Genomic DNA, 19,290 nt, shown 5'->3' on the forward strand with positions numbered 1-19,290 from the left:
TCCCCGTTCTAGTCACGTGACGATTCACCAGTTAAAATCGCTTTGTACGCTCTGGCTGCGCCCGTCGAGTCGCGTGCGTAAGGATCCATTCTCGTCGAATCCTAAACCTCGTATGTAATGGGTTCACGTGGCCCGATGCAGCCCACTGGAGATGGCTGCATTCGACACAATAGAAAACAAAGAATTTGATTCGTTTATTGACCTGTGCACCTACCCCCCCTCCCCCCCGGCATGTTTGTGATGTTGGGGTGGGGGAGGTTGAACTGCGTGCACCGATCCTGCCATGAGGTGCAGTACCCTCGCCGTGCTTCACGCGTGTCCAGCACCCACGGGGGTTCAGAAATCTCACACTCTGCAACACGATTAGAGTGTGTACAGCTCTACCGATGCACTGGCTTCTGACGATGCTGGACGTTGACAAGAGACGGCGTGGCAGCAGAGTATTAGGCGTGAAGAAATTTGCCACGGCTCCTGGTTGCCGTGAAATTTGGAGTTGGGGCGCCACGGTGGCGAGATGTTAACTACCTCGCCTGGTATACAGGAGGTGGTGCTGTCGATCCCGACCCTGACGCCTGCTGTATATTTGGAGTTTGCACGTCCTCCCCGTGGTCGCGTTGATTTTTCTCCGGATCCTCCGGTTTTTCCCTCCGCATTTCGAAACATCGCACGTTTAGAGTATTTGGCTGTTATAAATTTCCACATGATATAAGCCACGTCGTTGAGCTTTCATTTGTGGCCAGGTGCAGTCTGAAAAAGGGCTATGTAGCCATGTGGGCTTTACCCGGTAAAATAAAAATACTTGAGTTTTTTTTATATGGCTTATTCTTTTTGGTGAATGTAGCTCCTCCAGTGGCATGCACCAGTCACAGACAACATACAGAGAGAAAGTGAATCGTTTCTCATACCACTCGACGCATTTATCGTGCGCGAGTAGTTAGAATGGACTCGCATGGTTGGATCGTTGCGTCGTTATAAATCTGCCTAGTTTGAGCGGTGGTTGTGGAGTAATTAACAGCACAGTGGTAAGAGTGGGGTTCAGGGGGGCTTGGTCTCGATCAAACACAAACACGGTCGATAAGGACGTGTTTGTCGCTTGGTTGCGCGGAAGGAGGCGAGGACGTGTTTTCGTCTTTTTTGTTGTTGTAAATAAGTGGTCACCGAGTCAGAGCGAGCAGCAAATCTCAATGGCGTCGGCGTGTGCGTGTCAAAGGCGCGAATGACCGTGAGGTGTCATATTTTAGATTTTGCTTTCTTTCTTCGTGAGCCAATCTGCAAACGGCCAATCGAGAGTTCACCGCATTTACAAAGTGCTAAATAGATATACGGAATTAGAATTTATCTCTGTCAAGCGCAGTGCCACTTGGGGAATTCATCCCTCGTGCAGTAAATGGGATCAGATTCTTTCTCTTGTCTGTATCACCAAACGCAGTTAAACTTTAGTGCTATCAATTGCTATTAAAGGCCATAAAACATTAATTATGTGATAACCTTTTTAAATAAGTAGGTTATCGTTTAATTTACTTTTATTTGCCGGAGGTATAAATCAGTGCACCTGACGTTTTACAAACTCAGGTGGAGCTGATTTCTGGTTAGGCCCCCATAGACCGTCGCGTCCTTTGGAATGTGCAGGGCCCACCGAGTTGAAGCGAGGCGTCTGAACCGAATGAAGCCGCATAGGCAATGTGCCACGTTGTGTTGGCTTAAGGCACTCAACATCACGGCGCCCTGACACCGTGTAGTTGTACGGGTCATGTGACCCGTGTGTTCGGGCCGTATCATGTTAAGTCATTAGGCGCAGATGTCTTTGGGGGCTTGGCTATATACAGCACTTGACTACATTTTATTAAATGCGCTCAGCACTTAGTTTAGTCAGATTTCTGCTTATGCAGCTAATAATGATGAGAATAAAATATATATCTGTAATCAAAAGTACGTAGAAATGCATGTGTTTTTCAATTACGTTTCGGAGTCAAAATGTGGGAACACTTGGTCCTCTGAACACAAGGAAGGCCCCACTCTTTTAATGAGAATACAAATATTTAATCTGCCTTATAAACTGCTCTTGTTAGGACGACCCACCCCAGGGATGAGGCCCGGGGGTAAAGGTGCTGCTGTTGCTGCTGCCTCGAGGAGAACCGCAGCAGCACGTGGCAGCTCCTAGTGGGCTGGTGCTGTCTTAACGACGCTTCTGAGTTTAAAAATTTTGTATTTAATATAAACACCCATCGCTTAATAAACGGCGGCGCTGACCTACCATGCCGTGACCTATAGTGAGGGAAAAAAAAGTATTTGATCCCCTGCTGATTTTGTACGTTTGCCCACTGACAAAGAAATTATTAGTCTATAATTTTAACGGTAGGTTTATTTGATCAGTGAGAGACAAAATAACAACAAAAAAATCCAGAACAACGTATTTCACCCCTCTGCAAAACATGACTTAGTACTTGGTGGCAAAACCCTTGTTGGCAATCACAGAGGTCAGACGTTTCTTGTAGTTGGCCACCAGGTTTGCACACATCTCAGGAGGGATTTTGTCCCACTCCTCTTTGCAGATCTTCTCGAAGTCATTAAGATTTCGAGGCTGACGTTTGGCAACTCGAACCTTCAGCTCCCTTCACGGATTTTCTATGGGATTAAGGTCTGGAGACTGGCTAGGTCACTCCAGGAACTTAATGTGCTTCTTCTTGAGCCACTCCTTTGTTGCCTTGGCCGTGTGTTTTGGGTCATTGTCATGCTGGAATACCCATCCACGACCCATTTTCAACGCCCTGGCTGAGGGAAGGAGGTTCTCACCCAAGATTTGACGGTACATGGCCCCGTCCATCGTCCCTTTGATGCGGTGAAGTTGTCCTGTCCCCTTAGCAGAAAAACACCCCCAAAGCATAATGTTTTCACCTCCATGTTTGACGGTGGGAATGGTGTTCTTGGGGTCATAGGCAGCATTCCTCCTCCTCCAAACACGGCGAGTTGAGTTGATGCCAAAGAGCTCCATTTTGGTCTCATCTGACCACAACACTTTCACCCAGTTGTCCTCTGAATCATTCAGATGTTCATTGGCAATCTTCAGACGGGCATGTATATGTGCTTTCTTGAGCAGGGGGACCTTGCGGGCGCTGCGGGATTTCAGTCCTTCACGGCGTAGTGTGTTACCAATTGTTTTCTTGGTGACTATGGTCCCAGCTGCCTTGAGATAATTGACAAGATCCTCCCGTGTAGTTCTGGGCTTATTCCTCACCGTTCTCATGATCATTGCAACTCCACGAGGTGAGATCTTGCATGGAGCCACAGGCCGAGGGAGATTGACAGTTATTTTGTGTTTCTTCCATTTGCTAATAATCGCACCAACTGTTGTCACCTTCTCACCAAGCTGCTTGGCAATGGTCTTGTAGCCCATTCCAGCCTTGTGTAGGTCTACAATCTTGTTCCTGACATCCTTGGAGAGCTCTTTGGTCTTTGCCATGGTGGAGAGTTTGGATTCTGATTGATTGATTGCTTCTGTGGACAGGTGTCTTTTATACAGATACCAAGCTGAGATTAGGAGCACTCCCTTTAAGAGTGTGCTCCTAATCTCAGCTCGTTACCTGTATAAAAGACACCTGGGAGCCAGAAATCTTTCTGATTTAGCGGGGGTCAAATACTTATTTCCCTCATTGAAATGCAAATCAATTTATAAAATTTTTGACATGCGTTTTTCTGGATTTTTTTGTTGTTATTCTGTCTCTCACTGTTCAAATGAACCTTCCATTAAAATTATAGACTGATCATTGCTTTGTCAGTGGGCAAACGTACAAAATCAGCAGGGGATCAAATATTTTTTTTCCCTCACTGTAGTTTCGAAAGTCTACTTTACAAATGTGTGCCGTCATGGGTCTGTGATGTGGATTTTAAAGATGTAAACATTTGCTCGCAAGATGTTTCTTTCCAAAGTCTCACTATTGTACCCTATTGTTTTTTACATAAATTATGCATTACTTCTGTGTTATTGTGTACCATGTAATGCACCGATTTATAATTGCCTTCAATAGAAAAGTTACCCATGTGTGCTCTTAAAAACACACACTTTGCTTCGGTTATTCCGCGCTCTCCAATTAACGCTGTATATTGTGCTACCCGTTATACGAGCTGTCACAATCAACTGTGCGCCCATTTAAAAAAGAAATTATGGTTGTTTCTCAGCAATATATATATATATATTTTTAGTATTATTTTGTCAATTCATGACTGAATAATAGGCCTCTTAACGCCACTGTGTCACTCATGGTCATCGTTTGGCCAAACTTCGCCGCACTGGCCGACACGAGTTGGTGAAGAGAAGCCCTGGGCCGAATCGGATATCGCTTAATGCTAACGTCAGCCGTGGCTGGGAAATGAACTCGGGTCGCCGGACTCCTTGCGTAATGGCGCTTAGATAGCAATTATTGAGATTTGAGCCAAGCCTCCGTTTACTTGCTCCACATTAGACCTCCCCGGTATGTATGGCTGCTTTCTCTGTCACAAGGGCAACAAAAGCTTTGCATGGAGTCAATAAGTCGGCGTCACCCATTTGATTATACAGTCGGGCTCCCTTTGTGGCACCAGACAAAAGCATCTCTGGAAATTAATGTTGATACGGCTGCGCGCCTTACATGGGGATCGTGTCTGCTGTGTTGGGGGAACTCAGCCAGCAAACTATTGCTTCCTGGATTCGAGCCACGGGTCTGTCTGGCGCGAAAAAGTATAAATCTGTGCGGTAGGTTTTATGGTCTCATCATGATCCGCAATATAAAAACTAAATAAATATATATATACACGATGCAATATATATATTTTTGAAAACCCCATCCGAGATTGAAATTTGTAATAAATAAAAATCGGGCTTAATTATTCACAAACGTCTTCTTGGTTCTTTCGGTAAAATCACGTAGAAGGGAAATAATAAAATAATAACAATGAAACATAATAAAATAAAATTCTCACGACGTTTCGGCCACAACACAAGTAGCCTTCCTCAGCTGAAGAGACAGAACTGTCGGGAAGACAGCGCTCCAATGAACCCTGCTAAGCTTTGCAGCATCTTTTAAGCTGGGTGGGAGGAGCAGAGCGCCTTGACAAAGGAGTTTACATATCAACAGAAAAATTTAGCATTGAAGTAGCTGTGTTAAAGTGTTGGATTCGCAGGACGTTAAAGTCAGAAATTAGCATGTAACTGGGAGATTAGCTTGATGTTAGTGTGAGGGATTAGCATGTAACTGGTCACGGAAGTAGCTATGTTAAAGTCAGAGTTTACATATCAACAGAGGCATTTAGCATATTGACGCTAAATAACTGCAACTACCCACCTATCATACAATAAACCGATGTGAAAGAACTAAATATAAACTACATCAATATAATCAATGCACTCAATATATTCTCCAATAAGCTGAGCTATTAACATAAAGTAACTGGGTATACACTACACTATATAATGAATACCATATAGTAAACTGATAAAAAACTAAAATATAAACTATATCAATATTATAAATAAACTCAATATATTCTCCAATCAGCTGAGCTACTCACAATAACTCATTATACATTACAATTCTATGTTGAAAAAAGTGTCGGTTTCTTTTTTCCTCAACGTTACATGCTAATCCCTCACACTACCATCATGCTAATCTCCCAGTTACATGATAATTTCTGACTTTAACATCCTGCTAATATCTCACATTAACACAGCTACTTCAATGCTAAATTCTTCTGTTGATATGTAAACTCCTTTGTCAAGGCGCTCTGCTCCTCCCACCCAGCTTAAAAGACGCTGCCAAGCTTGGCAGTGTTCAATGGAGCGCTGTCTTCCCGACAGTTCTGTTTCTTCACCTGAGGAAGGCTACTTGTGTTGTGGCCGAAACGTCGTGAGAATTTTATTTTATTATGTTTTATTTTTATTATTTTATTATTTCCCTTCTACGTGACTTTACCTAAAGAACCAAGAAGCTGAATCCCTGCAGTCACAAAAAGCTTTAAATCAAAATTTATTCACAAACGGTTTAGAGGGCCTGCAAATGTACATGTTCGCAGAGCCAAGGAGCGTTTTTTTTTTAATTCTGTAGAACTTGGTATGAAAAGCTATGTTGAATGAGGCATTGGGAAAAGCGTGGCGGTTTCTCATTACAAAGCTGCACCCGGCAAGGATGGCACGGTGCATCGCTGCTAGTGGATGTCTTTGGCGGTAGAATCACAAAAACATTTGATAAGGTAAAAAAAAATGTTGTTCCCGCTATTTCCTGTTTTTTGCCAACCTGAAGTCTCAACCGACCTGTGTGCCTCTCTGAATAAAACACAGTCCGGGTCATATGTTAAATTAAGTAGGGCCAGACACTTCAGATGAGGGAATTTAGCAGTTGGCCCCTTCGTGAGGCGTTTATAGCAATGCTCGCGATGTTTATGCATTAACTCCACATCTCATTCATTGACAATAATCTGCCCACAGCATTGGCTCGTATTACAAACGTTGTCTCATTGTTTGCCGAGCGAAAAAGTGGGACAGAAAAGCTAGCATTCTAATGTGTCTTTGAATAAACATATTTAAAAAAATAGGAATATTAAATACCAATTGTTACATTCGCTCAAATGGAATTGTTAATATTATCATTAGCCCGAGGGCCTTATAGATCTGAACTAGCTCTAGCTTTAAAACTAATTTCTTTAGAACTACTTTTTGTGGTAAGTTTGTTGTTTTTTCCCCGCACCTCCGATTAACACTCTTGGCTATGCACGGTGCAAAAGAAGTTCTACATACATACAAGATATATGTCGATACATTTTATGTATTTCACCAGGAAGGGCCCAATGAGCTGTTAGGCTTTATTTCACGGGCATCCTGCGATGGTAGAGATGTTGTACAGTGCAGATCTTTGTTACAATCATGGTCACATAGGTTGCGATACAAACCGCAAGTATCGGTACGTGCTTTACGTATTAGAGAGGGGCACCGATACCGGGCAGGCACTCGGCGAGAGGCCAGACAAAATGCGCTCGTTTCACCAAACCCGCACTCACCAGCTTGGTGAAGTATGGTGAAGTATTCGCCCGCCCGTGACCAACTGCCAAAACCATGGCCCGCATTTCCAGTTCCCAGCTCTGGATCCATCAGCCACTAGGGGTAATTCTTGACGTTTCTTCGCGTTAAACCTTTATGAGAGCTTCGCAAAATGTGCTGGCCATCTCACGGGAAATTAACTCACCCTTGGTTAACTTAATTTCAAACTGGAAACAGCGTCGATTGAATAGTCTGTTTGAAGCAACGCGATGTTGTCACCAGTTCCCCTCTTTTCATGTTTGCTTTAAATGTCTAATGCTGATCTTTATTTTTCATGTTAAATTTATTTGAAGTAAATATTTAATGCAATGTAAATGCACTTGAATTTAATTTACAAATATGAATATGTTACGTAGTTTGCAGCTTTAGCCTTTCGGGATTTCAAAATGGAGTGGAACTCTCTTATGCCGTGCTCTGTGATGGAGTGACTCGATAATTTTATTCAAAATGTGGTTGTTTGTTTTCTGGCTGCTCAGAGCCCACCAAAACAGAATTTGCCTTTTGTGCAACATTGCTGGGATGTTGTTGCACCTCTGGGAAGCTGGCTGGGTTCAAATACCTGACAAACCTTGGAATGTTTTTTTTTAAGCTTTCCAACTAAGGTTGAAAGCATTCATGCTTTAGCTCCGTCTGTCCATCTGGACGTGGGGAGGGGCCCAAGACAACTCTTTTAAAGGTAACCCACTATCAATGGCATCTCAGTCTCATGTTGTACTGCTATTAGGGACTTACCCGACATAAAACTGGCCACATTGTTTTCAAGGGTTGCCCAAAATGTCGGCACATAATCCAGTACTAGATACATTCAAAATGGCAAAGGAAGATTTTTATATTTTAGCTGACTGGCCTGGTGTCCTTATTTGAGATGCTAAGGTTTATTGAGGTTAAGAGCGAGAGACAAGGCCAGGCCATATCGGAGGGCAGTGCAGAAACATCCACTGTTGTACTGTATTTCTATGCTCCCACATCAATACTCCCTACCTTCACCAACCCACACTGACCAGCATGGTGAAGTATGGTCAAATGACCCGCACAGTGGGGGGGAGGCCCTCATCCAGCAGTTAATTGACACACGATCTGTCTACGAACATAGCGAGAGAGAGAGAGAGGGGCTTCAACAAAGTAAAGAGGGTGAGTGCTTCCCCACGCTGTACGGATTGTGTGGGTTAATGCGCCACAGTGGAGAGATGTTAACCACCTCGCCTGGTATGCAGGAGGTTGTGCTGTTGATCCCGACCCTGACGCCTGTATATATGTAATTTGCACGTTCTCCCCGTGGCCGCGTGGATTTTTTTCCGGGTCCTCCGTTTTTTCCCATGATTAAAAAAAATGAGTATTGGGCTGCTATACATTTCCACACGATGAGTCACTTAATTGGACTATAATTTGTGCCCAAGTCGCTTCTGAAAAGAGCTGTTTCGCTCAGTGGGCCTTACTTGTAAAACAACAATTTTAGGAAAAAAATTACATAGTGCATCTGGGTGAAGGTGGCAGAAACATCGATGTGGCAGCATAGAGTACAGATCAGCAACACATTATTTTCCTGTCCTCTTCTGCTCACAGAAGCCTATAACAACCCTTCTGTGCACCGTCATCGCCCATCCGAGCACCATTGAGACTCAGCACTGTTTAGCTTCTGAGATGTTATGACATCGGGCCCATTCCAGGTGATTTGGTCATATGTAACCAGTGCTGACAGCACATTGACAAAAAAGTGTAGGGACAGTGCGTGCATTTAAAAAAAAGAACACGTAAAAGTGAGTTTTTTCACCAAATTCTGCTCAATCCCAGCTTGGAGAATTAAAATACGTCAGATTCGAATGTTACACGACAAACAGTGTCGTAGCAGAGTGTGTGAGAAAATGCAAGCCTTTCCTGCGTAACGGATAAAAGGTCCACTTCGTTGATGTCTTTGGGGAGAGCCCTGTGAAATATCCCTTCTGCTGCTGTTCACAGACATGGAGCATGGTGTTCTGCAAGATTTGCAAATGGATACCAACATCTCATTACCTAATGCCTATAGCAGAATTGTAATAAATTGAAAAGAAATATAAAAAAACAGCAATGGGATCATTATTTGTTATTTAAGATACGGCATAGCCGGAAAATGAGAATCTCCGGTAATGTTTCTTAAATATTCTCTATAAATGTGATCTTCAGTAATAGTGCATGAAATGCTTTCAATTCACGTGAATGGGGGCCATTTAGAATGTTCACAATAAGTAGCGGCAAAAGGCATTACGATTTATTTTATGGCCTCCTTTATTATTATTATTTTCCCGTGCACATCACCAAAAAAGTGGTCTCAACTGTGCACTTTAATTGGGAGTATTAATGCGGCTTGAGGTATGTGTTGTCAAGACCATTTTTTTTCTCTTCCACCCCCCCACCCCCAACTGTGAACTTGCCTTACTAATACGCGACGCACATCGTTAAAACAATTCCTCAGCAGTGCACGGTAAAAAAAAATAACGTTATCGACGATAAAATATGTTCCGCTCGCGGTGTAAACGGCTGATTTAAAAAGATAGAGTTATTTTTTTCCCTTCTTCTTGCCGGAGGCGTGGTGTTGAAAGTCATCCGTTCGTTTCTCAGCTGTTGACGTTCAGTGGGAACGATGTGAATGGCAAAACTGCCGTTAATGTCAATGTGATGCGACGTTCATATGGAGAGGAGTCACCCAACCCTGCTCTTCAAAAGCAGTGTGACTTTGAGTCTCATTACCGACCGTGATAAAATCCAAGCTGTGGATAATCCGCTGGGGGGGGGGCTTTGAAATCATTCATAATTAATTGACTTCCATAAATTCTACGCACTAATCCATAGTATGGTTTTCAGATAAGGAGAAACATTTCGGTCGAATTACAGGCGCACTGGACACTGTCCTGGTGTAATGATTCACTCGCGCGACTCGCAATCCAGACTTCGCCGGTTCGGTTCCTTCTCCTAGCGCGGCGGCCGCAATGACGGGGCAAGTTGCTTCAATTCCCCTGCCTCTGTCCACCCGGCAGTGCAAATGGGCGCTCTGCAGTTAGTGTGTGAGCAGGTCACGTGTGGCGGGGTAAAACGTGGGCGCTTCCGTGACTTCTAAGACGTCTCGTCAGCTTGGAATAGTCGGCCGAATGTCCTATCGAGAGGTTCTCTCGGAGCGCCTGCTATTTGGGAGCCCTCCCGCCAGCAGTCACCACAAGAAATCGCAGGGCTTCACTTGACCAGTAGGCCCACCGAAATATTTTCCCTTCTGTTTCCCTCCCTTCCTCCAAGCCATCAGGTCCTCTTCCTGGCGCTCGGCAATCCTTTGAAAATACTTGGGTCAGTTGCAATGAATAGCAGGAAAAAAAGATATAGACTTGTGTGCGATTTAAGCAATGTCATGCACACTCTACTGGAATCCCCAAAAAGTGCAGTAACTACACTCCAGTCTCACTGCGTCACCCGACCCCAACTCAACGAGGTGAATCCTTGCATTTCAAAACTTTTTTTGTAGCGCCCCTGGGAACCTTATTTCACAACAGGGCCAAATAATTGCCGAGCATGTCTGCGTGATTTCTACTCCCGACGTGTTCCGTCGGGAGAGATCAGCTCTCTTGCAAAAACCATCGGCATGCCACGGTCTCCTGCTGCCCCCACCACTTCCACCCCCTGCCCCCCGACTCCTCGCCAGTCTCGCCCATCGCTTTCACTCCTAAATATAAAATCAACGCCTGTGGCTATTGCTCTGTTTCCAGAAGCCACTTTTCGCCTCGTCCCTTTCCCACCCGTGTCACATGACCCATCTCTCATTTATGAAAGAGTTACGTTGAGAAGGCATTTGTTCGTCGGTTCAAAGCGAAGAGACTTTGTGGGGAGTGCCTCTGTGTGGGGAATCGGTGCTTCAACCACCATTCTCTGCATTGCAGATTCTTCTCCACATTTGCATTCTCGAAAAAAATAATAATAATACCGCTTTATTTACTCTAAAAAGTTTAGCTGAATCTGAACTCGTTTTTTTTCTTAATTCAGAAAGTTTCTGCATCAGTACGATTGGCCATTTTTTTCTTCTAATTACGTATCTTACGGTGCAACTGGGCTTTGGCTCATTCCTGTCTCAACTTGGCTTGACATCCGTAATGATACCACGTTCCCACCGGTCATGAGGAGACAAAGGCAAGCCAGACATGCGGCCTCTTTCTCCATTTATCGCTCTGTCTGCCTTGCACATTACAACCGATGTCCACTCACAACATGTGCCTTGATGGTTTAATTAGACTAAAAGGAAAGTCATACTCTTAGTTCTTTCGGTAAAGTCACGTTGAAGGGAAACAATAAAATAATGAAATATATTTTATTATTACTGCAGTCACGAAAGCTTTAAATCAAAATTTAAAAGGAAAGTCCTTGTGTTCGGTTTTGTAAATGCCAAATATATTTGAGAGAGCTCATTGATGGACGACATTTATTTAACCTATTCAATCCTGACGAGCGTTTATGCACGTGTACGCACGAGCGTGTCCACGTGTGAGTGTGTGGGAATGTACGCGTGTGCCAGTGGGGAGCCGTGGCGCAGCCGTTCATGCACTGCAACTGTGAACCCAGCAACTTGAGTTTGATTCCTTGCAACGGCTAACATCAGCAGCAGACGGTGTCAGAACTTGTCCTGGGACGGCCCTAGGTTGACTTAGCCTCAATTTAGTAACCTGGTTCATTGTATAAACATCAGTACTGGGGAGACAACAGTCTATATGCTGTATATAAAGAAGATTTTTGTATTTGTTCGTACGTGTTTGTGCAGCTTGTAAAATGGTTGACGCTATAAATGTGGATGTCTGTGGACAAGATACATATAATGTGCAGCATAAGATACAATTATGAACATTTTATAGGCGCGATTGTGAGTCGTGAGTAAACACGTGCACAGGATAACTCCTCGTATCCTTAGTGATACAGGGGAACACAGTATTGAGGATACTATTATCTGCGGGGTTATCCGCGACCTCACATCTGGTTATCCGTGTGGTAAAGAAAATATTGATAACCCCGCGGATAACAGGGAAAATGTCCACAAGACTACTTTTGTTTCCTGAAAATTTGCGAGTATTATTGATCCGGGTTGCTATGCATTGTGGGTATAATTGTGGATAATCGGAATAAAAAGGGCCGCAGATAATAGGAGATTTCGCGGGCCATACGGCTGCCGTGGATAGTAGGAGACGCAGGTAATGGGAATACAATCTGGCCCACGGGGAAGAGAGGGGAGGCGTTCCGATCTTGCAGTGCGTCGTTACAGGTTTCACGCAGGCTTTCCATTGGCGGTGTTACGCACTCGCACGGATGACTTCTGTCCATTGCGTGCGCGTCTTTGCCATGTGGCGGGAGGCTACGAACGGTGTGGTGTTGCGGTTTGCTTTTTTTGGAGCCCGTTTAGAAAAACACTTAAAGGTGTTTTTTGCTTTTACAAATCGTGTATGCTAGGACAAAAATCCAGAGTATAAATAAATAGGGTCCCGCACATTGCACGTACAAAAATACAACGTGAAGACACAACAACACTGAAAATCATTCATTGCGTTACAGGATTTCAGCAGGAACACCTCTGCCAGCATCAAATGGAGCCAAGCGCAGGGGCACTAACAAATACGTCTGCCCTTCCAAACACCCAACGCGTGACTTGGTTTCCTAATTCCTAATTTGATGTTTGGACAGAAGTAAAATAAAATAAACTACTATCGCCGGCAAATGTTGGCATAACCGTTGCCTCATTCGCCTGGACTCTGCCGCACAGCTTAAGTAGAGCGCTGCTGCTGCTGCTGCCCTCACGGATTAAACGGTCGATTTCTTTGCCTTTGGCCAAATTGAAAATGGGTTGGACGGAGAGTAATGGGGATGTCCCAGTGCAGGTCAAGGAGGAGAGAAGTGGAAATAGACCAATCCCAGAAAAGGCAAAACATGTGGATTGGGCACATTCTCACCGGTGAGAAGAGCTCAACAATCCAAGTTCTGGAAGGAGGGATGATAGGCCAGTTCAGTGGCCAATAAACAGATCCAGAAAGACGATACTTGATGATTTGAAGGAAGGGGAGCGCTGGGTGGCGGTGAGGACTAGAGAGGGAAGAGATAATGAAATACTTATTTTCATGGGTGATACTGAGTCAGTGCTGTAAATGCCACATTCCGATGACCAGAATCACTCGAATCATATCGCAACCACTGTTGGCCTCCTACCAAGAGATTGGTCAGCACATTAATCTCAGTGCCCCTCTACGGAAGGGTGACGACAATGATGATGGATCCGCGTCGAATACAGCCCGGGTTTACACTCACAAGTGCATTTTTGACATGGAGGGGACATTTTGTCTTCTTGGCATTGAATGTAATAGTAGTAATAATTGCTATAAAGTAAGGCAATTATTATTTATAGCTGCTCGGTTCCTCTGTCTTGCATGATGGAAAACCACGTAAAACCATTTATTCGCTCTATCATTTTTCATGGCACAAAAGTATTGTGCCATGGTATCAACGTGCAGTGTGTAATGCCATTAATTTGCACGTGCTCCTGGCTCTCGTGGGCCTTGGTGTGGGATGGGATGCGCCTGCAATAGCGGACTCATGCAGATGATCATACGCAGAGCATGCTCTCAAAGTGACGCGCTGGCGAGCAGCCGTGCCACACAGCGGACGTGCCCGCACACACTCAGTCGTGCCACATGAACTCACACACGCACACACTCAGTCGTGCCACATGAACTCACACACGCACACACTCAGTCGTGCCACATGAACTCACACACGCACACACTCAGTCGTGCCACATGAACTCACACACGCACACACGCACACACTCAGTCGTGCCACATGAACTCACACACGCACACACTCAGTCGTGCCACATGAACTCGCTTTCACACACACGCACACACTCAGTCGTGCCACATGAACTCGCTCTCACACACACGCACACACTCAGTCGTGCCACATGAACTTGCTCTCACACACGCACACACTCAGTCGTGCCACACAAAGACAAAGTGACGCGCTTGCCAGCAGTCGTTTCACACGCACACACACACACGCACACACTCGCGCACACGCACACACACACACACGCGCACACACACACGCGCACACACACACGCACATACACGCACACACACGCACACACGCACACAAGCACACACGCACACACACGCACACACACACGCACACACTTGCACTCGCTCGCACAAAACAAAGACAAAGATCCCCGTGTAGTCCGGGCCGCCGGATTTGCAGCGCAGCTCTCCGTCCGCTGCACCACCGCTCCCCGCGCTCGCTCACACGCACACACAGTCGTGGCACGCACACTCACACGCACACACACACACAGTCGTGCCACGCACACTCACACGCACACACACACACAGTCGTGCCACGCGCACTCACACGCACACACACACACACAGTCGTGCCACGCACACTCACACGTACACACAGTCGTGCCACGCACACTCACGCATGCACACACGCGCACACTCTACGCATGCACACACACGCGCACTCACACACGCGCACACGCGCACTCACACACGCGCACTCACACACACGCACGCACAAGCGCACTCACACACACACACGCACTCACACGCGCGCACACACACGCACACACACGCGCACTCACACACTCCGATCTGCCCTCGCCTCCACCGTCAGGGACGGAGTCTCAAGACAGCCGGATCCCAATTACATTGCCCCTACCACAAATCTGGGGTGGGGGGGAGCAGTGCGAGGCGCATCTCATAGAGAAGAAGTTTCCAGTGGGACTGTCAAGACTCGCGCTTTGTGTTGCGCTTGTGAGCACACTGCGTACACACAAAGACAAAGATCCCCGTGTAGCCTGAACAGACTGTTGGGGCAAGTGCTGTTAGCGAGCACCTCAAGAAGGCCGGCACGGCACACGAGGGGGTGGGTGGCCAACGCCACGCCCGGCAGCCTTTGCCTCCCCCGTGGCGATGTTTACACACCGCACCAGGTACTAATTTGAGGCTGAGTCGACCTAGGGGAGGTCCATGACCGGTTCAGATAATCGTCACCGGTGTTGGCTGTAAGCGGGAATGGAACTATGGTGGCCGGGTTCTTAGACCGCATGCTAAGCGCTACGCTACGTCACTATTACTCCCCACAAGACAAAGATCCCCCATATAGCCTAAACAGACTGTTGGGGCAAGTGCTGTTAGCGAGCATATATACACACACACACATATACACACACTCGCAGTGCAATTATTCCTTTGACCAAATAATTGTATTACATGAAGGAAATTATTTTCTTACCGACTGGAGCTATGCTCTGTGCTGTGCGTGTCGTATATATTGCGCTGTGCGTGCGCGCGCGTGTGTATATAATACGGAGCAATCAAAATGTTGTGAGAAGAAAAGCATGCACTGGCTCACCCTCGTTAACGTAGCTTAGTTTTGTATATGGCTCTGTGTATTGCAATACACTTATGGCAAAGTCGTGTACGCAGTAAGTAATTAGTCTCCACATTAAATGCAAGGAAATAACTTAGGCAACTCATCTCGAAAACTTATTTTTAACCTTCTCTTACCCATTGTATGTGTTGTACGTGAGCTGCAATTTACATTGTGTGTATATATGTGTGTATATACACATATATACACACAAAGACAGTGATCCCATGAATACCCATTACAGACCTCTGAGATATTTGCTGTGTAAGCGAGCACCTATAAAGGGCCCCATAGAACAAGGTGATGGTGTGGTCAGCGCCATGGCAGGCCACCTTTGTTGGCCCAGTGCAGACGTTTCGAGGCTACACCAGGTGCTCATTTAAGGCGAGGTCAACCTGGGAGAGGCACAACACGGGGGCTAGATGCCACTTGCCACTGATGTCTGCCATGACATGGAATCTGACCGAGGTCGCCGGGTCTATCGCTCACCTTGCTGGCTGCCGCAGCATCGTGCACACATGCAACAACAACAACCACCGCCATTCATCAGTGAATGGTGGGGACGTCACCACGGCGCTTGTGCCAGGCTATGTGTACTTTAAGGAACATGAAGTGTTCCTCTGGCAGGATGTCATGGGACAGATCCAAAATGCCCTGAGTTGACTGAGATGACTTGCCGATGCACCACCTGTGCCCCCCTACTGTGCTAACTTTCCTGAGTTTTAACTGCTCAGCGCTCCGCTCGTTGTTGTGCGCACGCACACATGTTCTTGTAGTGCAGTTTGTGTGTTCATGGGAGTGGTGGCATAGTTGTTAGGGCATATCGCTACGTTGCCGGCGACCTGAATATGATTCCCAGCCACACCTAAAATCAGTGGCAGGTGATATCTGACACCCGTCCTGGCACCTCACCCTCACTTCTGCAACCTACACTGACCAGCGTAGTGAAGTATGGATAAATAATGTCCATGAACAACACGATTGGGGCACCATGGTGGCAAGATATTCACTACCTTGCCTGGTATACAGGAACCCATGGGTTCATCCCAAGCCTGACGCCTGCTGTATATGCAGAGTTTGCATGTCTCGCTCCGCGTGGTCGTGTGGATTTTTCTCCGAGTCAACATCACACGTTTCGAGTATTTGTCTGACACAATCAATCATTTGTGGCCAGGTCGCTTCTGAAAAAGAGCTATATAGTTCAGTGGACCTGGTAAAGTTAAAATGTTTTAGTTTAGATTGTTGAATGACGAAGGGCTGCAATGTATTATTGTTAGTTTTGCGATTATGTGAAGTAAATGGACTCGGATGTTTTCATCTTTGTTTATGTAAAGGTTTTGTGCGTACCTTTGATGTGACCAATGCGACCCACGAAGCCCAGAATTTTGACATGGTTAGATCTTGGTTCTTTCGGTAAAGTCACGTTGAAGGGAAACAATAAAATAAAAATAAAATATATATTTTATTATTTTATTGTTTCCCTTCAACGTGACTTTACCGAAAGAACCAAGACTATGAATCACTGCAGTCACGAAAGCTTTAAATCAAAATGGTTAGATCTCTCCCAGATCCAGTCGAGCCCTAGGACTGGTATTTTATTGGCAGAGTATAATAATCCGAAACACACGCTCACCATACGGACTGCATAAATAACATTTCATATCAAAGTCGTTTTCGGTACTGCTTGGGCAACCTCGGAACGTTTGAAATAATCACGAATTATTATTATTATTCTAATTTTAGCCAATATCAAAAATGCCTCGGATCCCTATTCGCCCGAGCAGGTGAAGAACACCTGAGTCTGAAACTGAGGAATGAGCGAAGGGAAGTTCTTCACCCAGATCTTGGGCCCCCTCGTGAATGCCACTCCAGAGACGCTGAGTTTACTCGATGGAACTTGAAATGAGACTCCCCCCCCTCCCTCCCTCCTCTCCCTCTTTCCCGCTTCCTTCCCCGAAGAGAAGGGATCTGACGCACCACGCACCACGTAACGCTACGGTCCTACACGTCCACGTTGGTTGTCTGTCCGAGCCGCCTATCTCCCGAGGCACCACTCACCTGTCGTGGAGTTGTACACCCCCCACCCCCCACCCCGTGGTGGGATCAATAAAAAATATTTACAACAACGAAAAATACCTCCGAAGTGACAGTAACAGCTGAACGGGAGCCACGATATTAAACTTGGTGTCCTGTGAGAGGAGTCCGCGGCATGTTAAGTGATCGACTGGGCCGCATGTATCACACTGGGCAATAAAACAAAGCATTAATTTCATCTCTAGCGTGATCAGAACACTTGTTTTGTATAAAGTTTATGGATTCATCACGTGGCCAAAGCATGATTTTAAAACTGTAAAACGCATTAACTTTCAAAATAGACTGCATGGAGTCTGTTAAGTTTGCCAGATATTGCTTGTTAAAGAGATGATCATATGTTTGTGGACTCATTTAATAGCATATAATTATTTATGCATTCCACATGGTGAGTGAGAGTTGTGGATTAGTAAGTTGTTCAAAAATTTGTAAGGTATGATTTCGGGTGTTTTACAAGTGCCAAAGTGAAACGTGTGAAATGTGCTCAATCTTATAAGGGCCTCCGTCCTCTAAGTTGACATGCCAGGCCTCTACTTTGAGCATTGTAATTGTCTGTATTTGCTGTCATGCAGCATTCAAACCGACAACACCCGTGCATTCCCAGGCAGTCTCACAGCCAAGTAGCGACCAGGCTCAAACATGCTTAGCTTTACCAGAGCTGATGAGATTGGATATTTTACTTTCGGACGGAGACCAGAGCAGCTGAAAGAAAACCCATGACTGTGATCAAAATAACTTACAAAATTAAATCCACACTGGGAAAAAAAAAAATCGGCAACATATTTTTGCTGCACTTGCTACAGCTTGGCGGATGGCACCCGGAGTGCCACAGTCTCTGCGCGACGCACTGGGTTGCCTACGTGGGGTGTGAAAGAAGTTCAACACAGAATCAGAATCGCAATATTTCTTTATACTGGAGGAATCTGATGAGCCATAAAGCTCTTTTTCACACATGTCCAGTTGGGGAAGGTCAGAATGTTACACCAACAAACAATTGAAAAACCACAGTAAGAGTGCAAACTATAGGAAAGGTAAAGAAATCACTCGTAAAATATAACGAGAAAAGAATATTGTTTTAAAAAGGGGGTAAAAACCCATCTGACGCATTCTTGTTCTGCTACCTGTGCCCTGGTTGTATTCCAGCAACAGCTACGAAGGGCTCATGGGGCAACCCGTTCCGGGTGGCCATGGCAACCAGAAGATCTGCGTGATCTGCTGCGACGAGGCTTCCGGCTGCCACTACGGCGTCATCACCTGCGGCAGCTGCAAGGTGTTCTTCAAGCGCGCCTCCGAAGGTGCGCTCACGCACCTCCTCTCGCGCAACTGCTGCACGGTTTGCCGTTGTACATCGCTCGTCGCGCGGAGCGTCGTCCGAGGGGCCGGTTTGTAATACCTAAGCAAATAAATCCAGAAAATGGACACTGCTGAAAAATCAACAAATTGTGTTTGAGGTGACATTCATGAGCATTAACGCTCCTGAAAGGAGTTGGCCAAACATCCCAACATAGGACCGCGGACCTTGGAAAAATTTTGGCTCTGGCTCTGGCTGCCTTCCCGCTTGTCCGTGGATCCCCACGCCTCCATTCAAAAACCTGTTCGCATTACAGATTCTACCGCTTTTTGAGATGAAAATTGCACGAATGACGGGATATGAAAATAATCCATTGTTAGTATTGAATTTCATTTCAAATATTTCTTTGCGACATATG

At 45.6% G+C, this 19,290-nt stretch overlaps 1 protein-coding gene across 3 annotated transcripts in view; it reads left to right on the forward strand.

Moving 5' to 3' along the window:
* Nucleotides 1-19,290, forward strand: part of LOC103091784 (mineralocorticoid receptor) — a 131,980-nt gene that overhangs the window by 20,298 nt on the left and 92,392 nt on the right. For all 3 annotated transcript variants that reach the window (XM_032956467.2, XM_076067781.1, XM_076067782.1), the window contains exon 2: nt 18,725-18,876. In XM_032956467.2, coding sequence (XP_032812358.2) covers nt 18,725-18,876 — 152 coding nt within the window. The remainder of the gene's footprint in view (nt 1-18,724; nt 18,877-19,290) is intronic.

The sequence above is a fragment of the Petromyzon marinus genome, chromosome 18 (assembly GCF_048934315.1).
Source record: "Petromyzon marinus isolate PM22_M1 ecotype Great Lakes invasive population chromosome 18, UKy_Petmar_22M1.pri1.0, whole genome shotgun sequence".
Lineage (NCBI taxonomy): Eukaryota > Metazoa > Chordata > Hyperoartia > Petromyzontiformes > Petromyzontidae > Petromyzon > Petromyzon marinus.